This window comes from Solea senegalensis, linkage group LG18 (assembly GCF_019176455.1).
Source record: "Solea senegalensis isolate Sse05_10M linkage group LG18, IFAPA_SoseM_1, whole genome shotgun sequence".
In the NCBI taxonomy this organism is placed as follows: Eukaryota; Metazoa; Chordata; class Actinopteri; order Pleuronectiformes; family Soleidae; genus Solea; species Solea senegalensis.
In genome coordinates, this window is record NC_058041.1 from 12,603,050 (window position 1) to 12,619,577 (window position 16,528).

General features: G+C 43.3%; 1 protein-coding gene across 2 annotated transcripts in view; it reads right to left on the bottom strand.

Annotated features, from left to right (window-relative positions):
• The window catches only part of LOC122759062 (adenosine kinase-like), a 122,667-nt gene that overhangs the window by 67,353 nt on the left and 38,786 nt on the right, over positions 1-16,528 (bottom strand). For both annotated transcript variants that reach the window (XM_044013558.1, XM_044013559.1), the window contains exons 5-6: positions 6,206-6,378; positions 2,899-3,007 (exon numbers count right to left, since the gene is read on the bottom strand). In XM_044013558.1, coding sequence (XP_043869493.1) covers positions 2,899-3,007; positions 6,206-6,378 — 282 coding nt within the window. The remainder of the gene's footprint in view (positions 1-2,898; positions 3,008-6,205; positions 6,379-16,528) is intronic.

Below are 16,528 nucleotides of genomic sequence, written 5' to 3' on the forward strand. Positions count from 1 at the left end.
TGCAGTGTGCCAGTGTTAACAATGTGAGGCATTCTACTCCAACTTGCTGCACCGTTAAAAAAAAAAAAAAAGAAAGAAAGAAAAAAGAAAAAGGTGGGCTCGCTGTTTTCCTCAGGCGTGGCTGACCTCTCGCTGGCTAACGGGGATTGAGCCGTTAGTTAAGGGCATAAACGAACAATGTCCACAGCTGTGATCAGGTTTGTGACCTAACAGCACTGCAGCTTGTGTCTCATTGGGTGAGATTTTTTTGTACCATGCCAGTTGGCATAGGCGAGTGTCTCCTCCGTCTATCCTTGGGTTATTTCTGACCATCTGTGCCGAGTCATTAACAGGCCTTTTCACAGTCAATTGTCTTGTTCGTCTCCCTTCCTCTTCTTTGGTTTTGTAACTGGCTGGGAGATGCACAGAGTGCTTGTGTTTTATTTTCCTTGAATGTAAATATCACGAGTTAGGACAGGACATTTTATTAGAAGGGACTAAGCAGGAACTGTGGAGCCATAGGTTAATTCATAGTGGCATCATGGAGGATGCATCAAGCAGTGGAGATCAAATTACAGGGCAAAGCGCTCAGTGTTAAGGAAAAACAAGCCAGTGGTATGCTGCAGAGAGTGTGTGTGCGTGTGTGTGTGTGCACACGGTGTGTGAGTGTGTTTAGCAGCGAGTGTACGTGTGTATCAGAGTGGAGAAAATGGGGGAGGCAAAAGGAGACAGAAAAAAGGAGAGCAGAGAGGAGGAGGAGGGAGGAGGAGAAGGAAGAGGAGGGTGTCCATAGAGGACCAAGGGGGGGGGATGGGGATGGAAGGAAAGTGGGAGCGGAGGGAAGGAGGGGGGGAAGAGGAGGCTAACTGGGCCAGCACGCACACATCACCCTCACCAATTAGAGTCACTCATCTCCCTTTCACACAATACATCACCCTCCATTTCTGATGTTTACAATCCTTGGGGAAAGAAGTAACTGTAAACATCACTGCAGCAGTGATGGCAGTCAGGAACAGCAACAACAGAAAAAGAGAGAGAGATATCGTCTGCCTGAAATGCGTTTAGCCATTCCTTCTTCCCCCTCACGCCTTTGTTATTGGTCTTTGTGCAATGATTTGCCTAAGGACCCAGATTTCCTAGCAACAGCCTGCCACCAAACATTTGGCAGGAGTTCAACATTCTCTCTCTCCCTCTCTCTCTCTCTTTGTGAGGAATGGCAGTGCTGCCTGCGTGCTCTGCGTCTGCCACTGGCCCTGCTGCTGCTGCTGCTGCTGCTGCTGCTGCTGTTGCAGCTGCTGCCACTGCCACTACTGCTGCTGCATGAGCCAGACTGGCTGCGAGAGCCCTCTAATAATTCTGTTTTCATCCAATCACACCACATTGTAGCAGGCACCTTGAGAGCCTCTGCCAGGAATCATCAATCACCTCTTTAACACACATGCTGCAACAAACACGGGCGCACGCGTGCGATCGAGCAACATGCGAACATGAGCGTGTTTGTGCTTTTTGGTAATTAAATTTACAGATTAGCGTGTACGAGAGAGCGAGCACAAGGTGCGGCAGTGATTTAATGAAAATCAACAACGCACGTTAATACACAGGCGAAGTTGGAAGAGTGAGAACAAGAGAGAGTGTGAGTGAGAGAGAGAGGGAGGGGGGAAAATGTACAATCTGGCTGTAAATTGGGTAAATACATCTGAGTGCTCTCGACAAGGTTAATGGAGAGAGGAGGCCTTGGTGAACACCGGTCTAGACACGCCGCACAGTATTAAGTGGGAATAGCTGTGGCAGTGTATCTGGCTAAGTACTTTAGAAGCGCGAATGGGACTCTAATAAAGCGAATGATCCCCCTGTTTTGACAAAGAGGCCCAGGAGGGACGCTGAACACCGTGTTTGAGATTCCAAGCACTGACAAACACCCATTTGTGGCCCTTCTATCCCATCTCAAATCCCACGGAAGCTTTTCCCTGCGCACAAGACTGTCGGATGTGGGCAAAGCCCAACTGCCAATTTGCAGAGGATGTGCAGTGTTTGCTAATGTGAAGCAGAGGCTAAAAATGAGACCACACAAACTCTGGAGGATGGACTGCTTTCTGGCATCAGCACTGATAGCTTTCTTTTAGGTGTTTGTTTCTTCAACTGGGCGGCTAATTATGAAGCCTCTAGCATTATTGCACTACAGTACACTTTACAGGGATTGTGGGCAACAGGGGAACCATTGTGAATCTCACTTAGGACAATATGCCAAGGAGTATGTTGATGGCTGGGCCGTAAGACTGATTTATGCCGATAATGACCTGCTTAAAGACGTGGAATGCAGCGCAATTTCAAGGCTATCATTTTGACTTGATATCAGAGACACTGTGGATCTGCTGGAATTAAATGTAATCCCAAACAGTGAAACATGAGCATGGCAGGCCATCCTACTCCAGAAGCTGTAAGTGAAGACGTTACCTCAGTGGTGCAGCTTTGAGAGTGTATGTGAACGACTAAACGCACATCTGTCCTCCTCAATCTGCGTGTGTGTGTGTGTGTGTGTGTTTTGTCTGTAAGGGGAGGACTGTGTGAGAGAGGAGGAGGGGCAAAGTCAAATGAAGTTGCATAATCAATTTTCACACTTTCACAGCACCTGTTGGCTTGTCTCCACATTAAAAGAAATGAATGAATGCATTACATGTAGAACAATTTCACACTGTGCTGCAGCTCCGCTCACAAAGACGAGGGGAAAATAGGGAGAATGGAGCTGTATTGTCTCAATAGGTAACATAGCTCATTTTACTCGACAAAGGGATGAATGGATGTATTGACAATGCAGAAGGCGCGCCGAGGCATTTCCTGAATAAAGCCTCTTAACATTTTGTCCTCTTCTGGCAATAGAGTTAGGGAACAATCATTTTGAATGTAGAGAGTCTCACTTACTGCAATATAATAGACCTTGGCTTTCTTCACCAGCTCCCAGTTGCCGTCCAAGTCCAGGTGTTTTTCCTTTTTGTAGCAGTTTGCCGCTGCCAGGTTAGCAACAAGGGACCTGCCGAGACAGACCCCATAAATCTTCTGCCTCACTTATCATCCATCTTAATTTTGTCTCACATAAAAAATCCCTAAAAACACCCAGGCTCCAGATTTTCCTTTGTTCTTTGGAGATACGATAAGAAGATAATTGTTTCTTAGCATGTCTGAACCAAGGTGAAATAAAGTCATCTGGATGTGTTTACTTTTCTTTCCTTTCAAACACTTGCTGATCTCAAAAAAAGGAGAGATTCAAATAAAATGGAAAAACCAGCAAAAAATACAATTTACTTGTGTCATTATGTCTCACATCATCTGGAAAAACAGTCCTTTGTTCAAAAAACAGTGGGTAAAAAAATAAAAACCGTACAGAAATGCATGACTGCATGAACACTTGAGTGGAGTGGTGAATGGCGGGAGCAGGAATGTGAAACAGGTGGCATTATCTTAACACTGCTCATTAGCCAGTCCTCGTGTGCTGTCTCTTTATGAACGGCCATCAAAATGAGTGCAACCATCATCGCTACTTAGGGGCGACCATATGACAGGAGGGTGCTGCTGCTGCTGCTGCTGCTACAGGAAGAGATCCGCTTTCACACGTCGGGAAAAGTCTGCTCGCCAAGGTTAGCATCAAAGAAGAGACGACTAAGTTGATCAGAGCGCGAGGACGATAGATGTGGCAGCACAATTGGGTTGTGAGCGGCAGTAATGGACTCAAAGGTTAAAGGCACGACAGACAAAATGTGTGTCAATCATGAGAAAGTGACAAGGGAAGGAAGGGAGCCCTCAAGTCATGGCTAAATGTAACAATATAATATATTCAACCTTGATGTCAACCCTTGCTTTGTCAACCGCCTTCTATTAGTTTCGATTGGAGAGCGACCAATTAAACAGTTGGTTTGATTAATTGGGCAGATTTTCATTAAATTACCAATTCATTGACCAATTTTAACTTATTTATGTAACATTTTTGCTCTCATGACCTTGAAAAAAAAAATGCTGCTATGTGTCCTAAATTGTATACATTATGTCGGGAATTGTATGTAAGAGAGACAGACTACTACACAATAAATAAATGCTCAATAAAAGTTAAGCAGTTTTGTGTATCATTGGTTATTACTATTATATTAGGTGCCAAACATTTCTTAAGATTGACTGATCTGTCAAACAAAAACTTGTCCTCTGGCTTGCGGGTTTAGTATTTTGGATGGCGGTGTGTTATTTTTGTTGTTATTAGGGTAATGAAAGTACTAGCTGTACTAGTGATTGAGACCATAAAGTCCATAAATGTTTACTGAGGTGATAAATTAAGTCATAATAAGGCTTTTTTATTTACTCCTCAACTTACACAGACTCCATTGGAGTCTCCCCCTGATGGTCATTCAAGAGAATACAGTTTCAAACACTTCTTAATTTGCTTCACTTGCTGGACTAAGTACATGTTTACATACAGCATACGCTTTAGAGTAAAAATATTTATCAGTCTGTAATCTGTCTGCAATAATTACTCGTTTATATTTGTTCCTCTATAAAACTGGTTACACTGAATAAAATGTCAGTTGTACGACTTATATAAGTTTTATACTTCACTATTATCAGTCAAATAATAAATAAAAACTTACTTGCTGAAACTACAGTAAAAGAGACTTTGTCCATGGTCCATGTATGGAAGCTCTACTGTTACCGTACAGACTCAATTGGGGGAAATTTATGAAGTTATAGAACAAAAAGTGTGTTTGATACACACTGATCCTTTAATCTTGAATGTAGTTTAATGTTAGAACAGTTTATGACTAAATCATATTGAATTAGTCAGAATTGATAGGATTTTAGTAAAATAATATTTATTGTGTAATGAGTTTTTAGAAATGCTGTGTATGTATTGTGTATGTATGGATGTACTGTACTTGTCAGGACCAGTAGTGCTCAGGGAGACAAAACCTGGTCCTCATGAGGCAGAACCTCATTTCTGAGGAACTAGTTACGTTCAGGGCTAAGATTTGAATTATGGTTAGGTTAAGATCAGAGTTAAGCATTAACTGGTTGTGATTAAGGTGAGAGATAACGCTTTCTCCAAATGAAGAGAAAGAGTAGCTGAAGAAACCTGTGTGTGTGTGTGTGTGTGTGTTCACACTTACACTTACTTATTCGTTATATATTGTTTACTGTAATTTATGTGTGATTTAATTTTAATAAGAAGTTATTTATTTTGGTATTTTGTTAAGTAGCGATGAACGATATGGGGGAATGTGTGATTTTTTTGAGCCAGGAAACAATGGATTAAAAAAATATATATAATTATGTGACATTTTTTTAACTATCACACAACTAGCCTAGGTATTCAACATTTATTATCTAGTATAGAAACAAAAGTGAGATAAAAAGATAAGCGGAGAAGGAAGGTTTTTTTTGCTGTTTTTGTTTTCTTTAAATCTGTGCACTAATTAAAGCCCGGGAGCTGTGACATACTGACTCCCAATGCTTCAAAGCCATCACCCTTCCAATCTGGCCCCGGTGGCGACCTTTCCACTGGCCTCCTGAGCTGTCTGTTAAACACCTGTAAGAAATATTACAGAGCTCGTCTCCCTGAGCACGGCACCTGACCTTTTCAGGTGTCAGAGCCCATATCAAACAAGCCCACTAAGACCATTGAGTGGGGCCAGCTCCCGGGGCGGTCAGGGTCCAGCCGTTGACTGACTGACAACTGCAGCAGCAACGGATGAAGGGCTGCAGAGGAGGGGGAGTGTTTAGAGAAGGAGGGTTATTGATCCACACCTGGTCTATCATGAACTGGAGCCCTCACTGTTAGTGATATTTGTGTGCGTGTGTGTGTGTAGGCTTTGACCTCTGCTGTCTCTTGGCTGACGCCTTGATGATGACGCAAGCGTGAGAGTCGTCAGAGACACTAAAGCCCCTTTTACAGCTGAAGAGGCTGACAAGTAAGAGCTGGGATAGCCCAGCCATCTCTAACACATTGCTACTGTCAACCTATAGATGGATGACAACCCACTGGGGCGGCAGAGACTGAGTGGGGGCCTGGAAAAACACACTCGAGCTGTGCTTTTTCTTTTTGATGTGTGAGCTGTGCAGCAATGATTCCCTGTTATGACTTCCAGCCCTGAGGAGTTTCACTGCCTGCCTGAGGATGTACAAATGAACCAAAGTGACTCTTTCAAAGGGTTATATCTTGGTCAAGGGTGGATAAAAGGTGGCTAACCTATTGTCACCAGTGATACATGCTGCACAGGTACCAGTCGGCTCCTCGCTTTGCTCATAGTAATGGGCGTCGACATGGGCCTCTTCAGCCTTCTTCTTCAGGATCTCCCCAAAGCGGTCTGTACCGATGCACCCGAAGAAGGTGGCGACCTTGTGGGGTTTCTGGATCATCCACTAAAAGAGAGGCAAAACCAAAACAAAAAAAAACAGTAGAAACAGTGAGCTCAGTTGACAAAATATAAGTCTGTTTAAAGGGTCAAGTTCAGCCACGGCAGATGGTACACAAACTGTAGCTTCACAGCAAACATACTGCTTGTGATATACGAGGGCTGCGAGCTGTCGTAAACAACCCGAGACCAATTCCGCTCTACAAAGAGGCACTATTTTCATCCAAGCACTCCTTCCTCACTGTGTGCTAAAAACAGTCTCATCTCCTTATTTACACAAACCCAATAATTCAAGGCTCCATCCTACTTATGCAAACACAGACACTCTCTCATTCTGTGTGTGTGTGTGTGTGTGTTTGTGAGACGGAGAGAGTGTGTACCTGCTACCGCAGGACACTCCCCATACTGCTTGTCAGCCCTTTTTTTTTTTTTTGGTCTCAACAGTCGTGATGTACTCAGTGACTTTTACCTGATGAGAGTGAAAGAGAGAGAGAGAGATGGGGAGGGGAGGGCTGCTGCTCAAATTCTACAGTGCTCATGTTTAACCTCCAAAGATTTATTGACGCACAGTACCTGCTGTTGTTTGCTCATTTTATTGCAGCCTCCTGTTTTGTTGCTGACGGGGGCCTCTTGTGAATGAGATGTTGCTGCTTTCAGGGATGACCTGTATATGTGTGAAATTAATCATTTCACACGACCAAATAGCATCTCAGTAGGGGAAGAAAAAAAAAATGCATTTTCATCACCCGTCCTGAGATGCTCTCTGATATTTTTTCCCACTCTGGTCTCTAGGTAACTAGTGTTGATGGGGGAAAAAAATTAAATTATCCAGGAACAGATTAATTAATTCACACTCGGCTCAGGAGCACTTTTTAGACCAAGGCTGCCAATTTACGAATACAGCTGATCTGGAGGAGGTTTTGTGGCTTTTACCTGGTAAAATAACAACAACAAAAGAAATAATAATTAAAAAAATATATTATTTTTAAATATTCATGCGTCTGAGGCTTTTTGATTAAAATTGCACATCTCGTAATAGCTTCAAAACATGCTGTGATCAACTACCCAAAAGTATTCAATTTAAATTAAGAGGTAACTGCCAATCCTCATGTGTCTGCAAATGACAATGACAATGTAGTGTAAATACTGTCATCTATAATGCAATTACTGTAAAACTTCTAGCCATTTAAGATCTGCGCCTTCAATTTTAGATGTTATCTGGTGAATTTATTTTATTTTCTGTAACAATAAAAGTACCTTTAAATGTGGTAACACAAATAATCAGAATTCCAATTTAATTAACATCATAATAATTGAATAAATGCCACTCAGCAAAGACTGCAAAAGTCTTTAAAACCAGGAGAGGACATCATGGATGCCATGTCACAATAGGACGATGTATAAAATCTATGAAAATATCTTCTGCCATGTCACAATATTGACCTAACATCAATATATTGCCCTGTCCTACTTGATAGAGAAACTAATTATCAACATTATCAGTCGGTAAATCCTTCCAGCACAAGTGTCATATGCCCCTTGTATCTGGGTCCGTGAGCAAGCTCACAACGTGTCATCTTGAGTCACGGTTCAGTCATTCAGCCAACCCCCCCACTTCCACACCTGACTGAAAAACACATACGCACGTGCACACGCACAAATCCACAGTGAAAGCTGACAGAAGAGAGAGCTCTTCTTCCCTAACCTCTTGCTGCAGGCACCTAACACTTATCAAGGTCACTGGCTCGGGTACATGTCAAGTACAATCTGATTTTCCCTTCGCGGTGATGAGCTCCGAATCCAAGGTTAGGAGCTGCAGGCTGTAAATAATGATAGTGCGGACCTTCCATTTGCAGGCCTCTCAGGTGGGAATAGAGAGGGCCACTCAGGGGCCCCTGTCCCCACAGATGACAGCATGGTGAATCACACCACTGCTCCCCCCCACTACCACCATCTGAACTCTCCAGCACTCCCCCTCCTGTGACCGTCGGCTGTACTCTCACTGCCAGCTCAGCTTGTCATTTTACAGGGTCATTAACAGACACATACACACAAACATGTGCATGAGAGTAAACAGTGCACCCACATTGGCAAAAAAAAAAGAAGCCTGACATGTGCACAGAAATCTTCTCTAGTGCCACAGCATCAAAACTCCCACCCCTCAAAGGAAAACCACCTCTGCTTTTGCCAGAAGCTACTCTCCTACTCCAACAAACACAAGAGGCAATAGATAAAAAGAAAATGTCTTCATTACTTGCATGTAAAAAAAACGTATCTTGCAAAATATTCTTCTCGTCTGTGGTGCACAGACGCGAGGAGTTATATCAATTCATTTCCATCCCTGGCACCCTGCAGACAATCCCTCTCCATTCCCAGATTATGTGAGATAATACCTCCATTATGACAAAAGCGCGATTCGTGGGGTCGCAGAGAGGTCAACCAACCCTGTGCTGAGTATTCATGCTTAGTCACATCCCAATTATACCGCAGTGGCAGAGGCAGAAATTGGCAAATGTACATCAAGGCGCTTCATTACGGAGGGCCGCTCCAGTGAAATTAAGCAGCAGATGAGACAGAGTGAAATTTGCCCCCAGGTGACATGTTAGAGAGAGAGAGAGAGATGGGGAGAGGAAGCTGAGAAAAAAGTGGGAAGCCGAGGAAACAGTTTTCTGAAGGTGCTGTGAGCTTGTATCTCGCGTAGAAGCTTGTGTATATTTACTTAACTTGGGAGAACGGCGGTCCCCATAGATTACTAAGCTCCCATGATGCACAACAACGACATATCTCCGGGTACATTTAGATACTGAGGGGAAAACCTAATACAAACAAGTGAGGAAAACATGCCTGGAAAACAGGGGGGAAGCTGCTGCACAGGCATTCCTGCTAGAGGCAAAGTGATGATAAGTACACATTATGTTAAATGGAGTCTAGCATCACTTTCTGATTGGCTTTCATTAACCAAAAAACAAAAACACACCAGGGTCAGAAATTGGCAGGGACTCTGGACAAAAAACCCTCGAAATATCTGAAATTGCCCTTGAAATTCACATGACAGGGGCTTTTAATGCCCCCCATAAAATAGATAGTTAACTTTTGTTAAGTGGAAGTGGAAAATGACCAGCTATAAAAGCCGAGGCAGACACAACGCCTGCCCCTTCCTCCTACGTGTGCCCATGGCATTGTTTGCCATGCATGGGCACAGCAGTTTATATTTAAAATACCTTGACTTAAAATGAAACAAAACAGATGAAACAGATGGTAGTTACTGAAAGAGTCTCTGCCAATTTGTTACTATGTAAGGTTGGAAGATGGACAGATTGAGACACATTTGAATATATCTCCACATCCCCATCCTTTAAACTGTTACAGCAGTGCAGTTGGCATTAAATGGAATTCTGAAGTAGTATTAAAAAAGACTTAAATTAGATTTAGAGTACCCTGGCAGCACCCTGACAGAAGAAACAAGGTATTTCCCAACATTACATTCGATAAAGTGATTGCAAATCCCCCCGAAACATATTTCACAGGGGCAAAAATAAGCATTTAAAAAAGAAGAAGTAGCTTTTCTACCAAGCCACATGTCCACTGGCCCCCAGATAGCTATTAATTATGACATCTCATAGTAGCAAGGAGACCCACTTGTTAGATCTGACCTGCGCCTGGTCCTCAACATCCAGCAGCTGCTGCTCTTCACTATAGAAGCAGCCGCTTTACGCAGCAGCTTCCAGGAGAGCAATTACACAGCCCAGATGAGATGAGGCGGCTAAATGTTTGGGACTTGAGTGCTCAGACTGTCATTTGCACTATAGGCTAACAGATTTCCTCCTCTTCCCGGTTTTTTGTTTTGCTCTCCTCCTTTCTGTCCCCTCACTCACTTACTGCTCTGTATACTGATGAAGTGGTAATGGGAGCTCTAGTTAAATATTCCCACTGTAAAAACATTGTCTAGTGTCTAGTCTCCCTGCGGGGTCAACGCACCCTCCCGCAGTTGCTGGGAACCATTTCAGCTCTATTAATGATGCAATTCCAATGCAATTCAGACCTACTGAAGACGCCTCACAGTGGGCCTTTGCGGGGAGTTGACAGATGACGCTGAGAGCAGCATGACAACAAAGTGGCGTTCCACTGCACATCGCCGGTTGGTCGTCACCTCACACAGCTAAGTTCATCCTTTAAAACAAGGGCAGAGGAGAAGTTTGTTCTCTCCTCGGGGTTCTTTTGAAAAGAACATGTCCACCCTTAATGATGGTCACATTAATTATAGGCTTATCAGCCCCAGCAAAGTTTCAATAGGGTTATTTATAGAGGCCTTAAAAAGCCGAGGGTGCTGAATGCAGGAGTGTCCTCCTCTCACTCTGCAGCCCTTTGAACAACCAAAGGTGGAGGCTGAGATCAGTGTTTTTGTGTGTGTTTTTTTACTGTGCAGTTAAAACAACTAGCAAACATCAAACATCAGGTCCATCAGGACCTGTCATGGCGAGAGCTTTTATATAAAACACGGTGGAGCGGAGGGCCTAAGCCACAAGTGCTGACATTGATGAGGTCTGGCAGCTTCCATTAAATCACTCTTTCCTGTAAAGTGTCAGGCATCAAAGCAACCGGCTGAGGATTTTTCACTCAATCAGGTAACACTCTAGCATCACCACCACCCTCCACGATTCACCCACCTCCCTGTCCTCTCCGGGGCTGCAGCCGTCTGGTCAATAGCTGTTCAATCAGTTCAATTTCGTGCACAGTTAGCCGTGTTGGGGTGCTAGGACAGGGCCCATGTCAGGGTTGCATATGTTGTTGTCACTGCCATTGTTTCTCTTCAATTTTTTCTCTTCCCTGGGAGGGTTGATAAGTGGGGTGGGGACCTGTGCTGTGTTAAAGTGGAGACTAGCCAGAGCTAGCATGGTTGTTTTAACTCTGCCTCACCACAGCAGGCTCTCTGCCAAGCCATTAAAAGTCTCTGTGCTCTGCTTCAGTGACACAGCTGAAAGAATAGAGAAGGCGAGAGGGAGAGCTGTAAATGATCAACATGATAATGAGCTGATTATCAGTCAAAGGCAAGGATAAGCTCTCTCTCCAGTAATTTCCTTTCAGATCAGTCAACCACATTCTCCTTTCTGCAATCAACACTCAAAGGGGAGGCATGCATGTCACCCAATGGGAATCTGGCCCACTATCAGCATCAAATATCCAGATCCTCTTCGATTTCTGATCAGTGTGTCTGGCCCTTCCCTTGGCCCTTGCTGACACACCAGCAAGGTGGCAAAGCTTATGTTTCACTACCTTTAATAATGGCTGTTTCAAAGTTGTCATGTAGCTTTAGGTTCTCCTCAAAGTATTTATTCAGTGTCTCATCTTGTTTCCACCTGGGTAGACTTCACAATTAGGCTACATCCACACGACTACATTTTATTCAAGGGAAACGGCTTCTTCAAATAAAAAAAGAAAAAAAAAAGGTCTGCATCTAACGTATCAGAACAAGTAATCCATGTTCACAGCTGAAAGCAGCAGAGTTGTGGTCAATAAGGGCCAATCCAGAAGTGAGCTTTCAAACAAAATTAAGCCAGCAGTGTTTTTAAACTTGTCAGAATTTGTTTTGTGGGCCCTAAAATGGCAGGATAACATGGACAGGTGTGTCCCGGGCAGAATTTATGCATTTTCAAACCAAAAAGGAGTGATGTGAATTTAACAAGAGGTCATGTTCATGTGCAAATGAAGCCATTGCAATTTATTTAGAAGTATTCTGCTACTTCTGTCATACCAAATTTACTGTAATATTCCATGAGCCTACACCTTAACATGTTAGGTTTAAGTGCAGGCAACATGATTGTTTTGGGGAATTTCATAAACCCCTACCTTTCCAGTCAATTTAAGATAGAGGATGGATAGGTGTACTCTATTGTCTACCGCTTTATCCTTCACATGAGGGGCCAATCTCAGGTGACATAGGGTGAAAGGAGGGGTAAACTCTGGACAGGTCAGGTCAACATATAGAGACGAACAACCATTCACGCGTACGTACAGGAGTCAAATTAACCTCTGCATGTTTTTGGACATGTGGGAGGAAACTGTATAATTGGAGAAAAACCCAGCAACAGTGCTAATAACATGCTCCACTGTGTGCCCCCCAAAATATCTGTTTTACTATCACACATTCCTGTCCTCATCTATAGCACTTATCTTTTTAGGGCCACAAGGGTAGCTGGAGTCAATCCCAGATGGCAATGGGTAAGTGGCAGGGGGAAATCAAAGACAAACAACTAAGGCCAAATAAAATTAATACCTGGGAAGAACCTACTGGGAGAACTTGCAAACTCCAAACAAAAGGCTTTTGACAACCTGGGATTCAAAGCACCTTCTCACTGTGAAGCACCGATACTAACCACCATATTGCCAAATGCAACAACCTACATGCATGGATGATGATTTCATAAAACCACACACACCTTAGCTCTTACTAACGATGTGTATTTTCTGATTTATTAAAGGAGAAACCTATAATATTGTGTTAAATAAGCATATATCCAATGATGAAGGAATCAAGAACCTCCATGTTGTGAGGAACCAATGCAACAACCACACAACTGTGCTGCTTTTATCTATTCATGATATTTCCGCTTATCAAATGTTGTATTTTCTATTTTTAAAAGTGAGAAAATTGCAAAAGTACATAAACATGTGGACTGTTTTATTTATTTCATACACGTGAACATGTGACGTGAGAAGACGCTACAATATCACAGCAAATGTGTCACAGTCCAAATACTTCTGGAAGTCTATAGTGTGCGGTATTAACCATGTCTGAAACCTGGCTTGCAAAAAAAATTTAATTAAATAAAAAGGAGAACACAGATGATGCTACAAGTGAGAACGAAAAAGACAAAGCAGTCCATCTTTGCTAGTGACTAATGCACTACCCAGGGGGAGTGACACTAGACACACAAAACAAACAGAAGTAGCTCATGTGTCCACGTACATGCGTGTGTGTCACAGACAGTCCAGAGGGCGGTGACAGCTTCCAGGAACAGCCCCTGATGATAAGCATCAAAATCCGATGAAGCGCTGACACACTCCATAGGTTCTGATGTTAAACACGACAAGAATGTCCCCGACAGTATCTCTGCTCCCTCTTCAGAGAGCTATCAAAGGGCAAGTTCAGTGAGCACACAAAATAAAAACACACCTCCACACCAAACACACAGACGCACCTCCTCGCACATATCGCTGCAGCATCTTCGCGCTGCATAAGAATCAGGGACGTGTCGCTGTCTCCAGGCGGCAAGTTTATCTAAAAAAGAAACACCTGTTTTTTTTCCGTTTTTCGTATTTTTATTTTATTTTTTATTTTTTTTTAAAGGGAGGGGCCTCTTCTTCATTTCTCGCCTCCCTTGTTAAACACACAACCTTGATTTTGTTTCTGTAGCCTAGGAGGGGGTGAATTATTTACAGGATAAACAAGGTGATGTTGTTTCAGTCAGTCAAAGCCAAACTCCCCTGTTGCAGCAGCAAAGAGGCAGACGGGTTTACCTGGCAGGCATGAGGGGCTGAGCTCGGATAGAGAAAACATGGAGCAGCTTCACAATGGCAGGTTGTGGAGTGATACCTATCTATGAGGGACAGAGGGAGGGGGCACTGAGCAGAGAAAATGCCTCCACACTAGATTCATGGGCTGGGAATCCCAGACTGCTGAGTTGTCCTATTTATCTGCAGAGACAATGGTGGCTATAAAAGCACAGGAGCTGATTTACTGAGTGTGTGTTTGTGTGTGCGTGGAAGCGAGGGTGGGTGTGTTATTAAGTGATCATAAAGTGGCATTTGTGTTTGCGGGGGTTGTTGCCATACAGGGTTGAGGCAGAGAGATGATGAGGGACCTTTGCAGCTAAAGCCTCTAATCCTATCTGTGGTCTGTGGGGCTCCAGCTGCTCGGAGTGCAGCTGTGCTTGGCCTCTACACAGGTGAATCAGTTCTGACCTCACCTCCTCCTCCTTTTCCACAACTGTCTTGTACACTGTGTGGTGGATTTCCACGGTGCTTTGATCTCTCAGATGTGGCAGCCGCCACCCCGTCTCCTGGATACGGTGACAACATGGCAAATCTGTGTTACCAGAGAGATTTCTTTTTTTCTTTAAATATGCCAAATGACAGCCGTGGTCAGGCCAGACTAAATTCAGTGTGGCAGTGTGGAAAAATTACTTCAAAACATTAACTGCCAGGAGGAAGTGGGCTTAAAAAAAAAAACTATAGTGTGCAACATTTACATTTTCACAAATGTTGTCTGTTGCATTTAAATAATAGTCAAGAGAGTTCACACAGTTCTGTGTGAACACAGTGACTGAGCTTATGAACTCCACATGACTTTTTAGTTTTACAATGTTTAGGTCTCATGTCCTGCACTGTGCACAGGAAGTGATTCATTTTAAAGCCGGGCACAAATGTTTAATTATTACACAAATTAAAAAGGTTTTATCAATAATTGCATTGATAAAACAATTCTTTGTACTCCAATAAATACCTCATTAATGCACTTATTACCTCAAGGTGACCGCAGCAGCTGCAGTAAGCATTCGGTTAGTGGACAGCATGTGTCAAATTTGCGTTTCTTATATCCTGTAAAAGCTTTTTTGAAACTCAACACAATGTGAACTGCACAGATGTGTTGAAATTTACCAGGGACTTTGAATGCATCTCCTTAGTTGCTCTTCCTAGCTTAACACCCTATGCACATGACTTATACTCACTGTGTGCTGGAGTTTGTTGTTTGGCAAGTCGTCAGTCCATCACAGGGCCACATAGAGACAAACAACCATTTACTCTGACACACAGTGTCCAATTGGCCTAATTCCCAAATCTTGGAGAACCCAGAGAAAACCCACGCACACATGGGAAGAACACGCAACCTACATGCAAGGCCCTTGAATAATCACTAACGCTTATTCAGAATAAAATAACATTATCCGGTCGAATATTTGAATAACATTGTTGGCTGAAATGCCCATCACTGATTTGTTTTGAGACAAATGGAGTATTCAACAAAAAGTAGCACCCATGGAAGGTTTCAGCTGTATACACACAAACGCTCCCTCAGTCAAGTCTCATAGTATGACCTGACAGAGCCTGTTTACAGATCATTCAACAAAAAACATCTATCCCAGACATTATTAATCCTTATGTCCCATATTCAGTGTTGGATCAGTGACACATTTCTATAGTTTTTCATAAGAATCTGAAGTAGGTCCCTCAACGTAAGCAGCTTAAAAGGCTCAGTAAATGATGGACCTGCAGCTAAATGTTTATGTTTTTCGTGGAAAAACGGGACAGCAACAACAGATGCCTTTCGTTCATCAGACACAGGCAGACAAAGCAGCTGTTCCCCCCCAGCTTGACCTCTGACCCCGTCTGCACGTTGGCTGCAAAGTGGTCCACATGTAACACCCTGGTTTACTTTGCCAAGGACACAATGGCAGGATATGATTCGATCCTCGGCGCAGATCGAAAAACAACATTCCTGATGTCTATACGCGCTGTAGCCAGATCGCACTTATCACATTACTCATGCCTTTGTGTCCTTTTCTGCAGACAAAGAGGTTTTCTCTTAATGTTACCAGCTGGAAATATCACAGTGATGAGCATCTCCGCTTACTGAGCTCACTGTTGTAAAGGCAGTTTGTGTGCAGATTCTGTGGCCGCCTCGCTGCACAGGTAAGCAGAAAATAGCTTCGTAGCTCCGGCCTGACCTTGAGAGGGATGCCATTCAATCAGCGAGCTTGCCGCAGTAAAGACCCTATCATTGCACTAATAGACTGAATCTTCTCCTCTGCCCGGATCATGGACAATGCATGGATGACTTCCTACTGCCCGCCGAGTTAAATTTATTCAATAAATTAAACAGAAAAAATAAGATGGGAATGATGGCCATGATGGGAAAAAAATACTGCTGCAGCTCTTGAGGATATAGATTTAACCTGTGTAACCATCTGCACACCTAATTTAATTTTCGGTTTATAGACATAACAGAATTGGATGACGGCAATTGACAAAACAGTTAAAATGCAAGACTGAACACACTGTGCTCGCGTTCTCATTGCCAAGAACGAACCTCAGAGGTGGAGCGGAGTGTGCAGCGTGATCTTTATCTGTACACCCCATCATCCAGCTGGAAGCAGAGA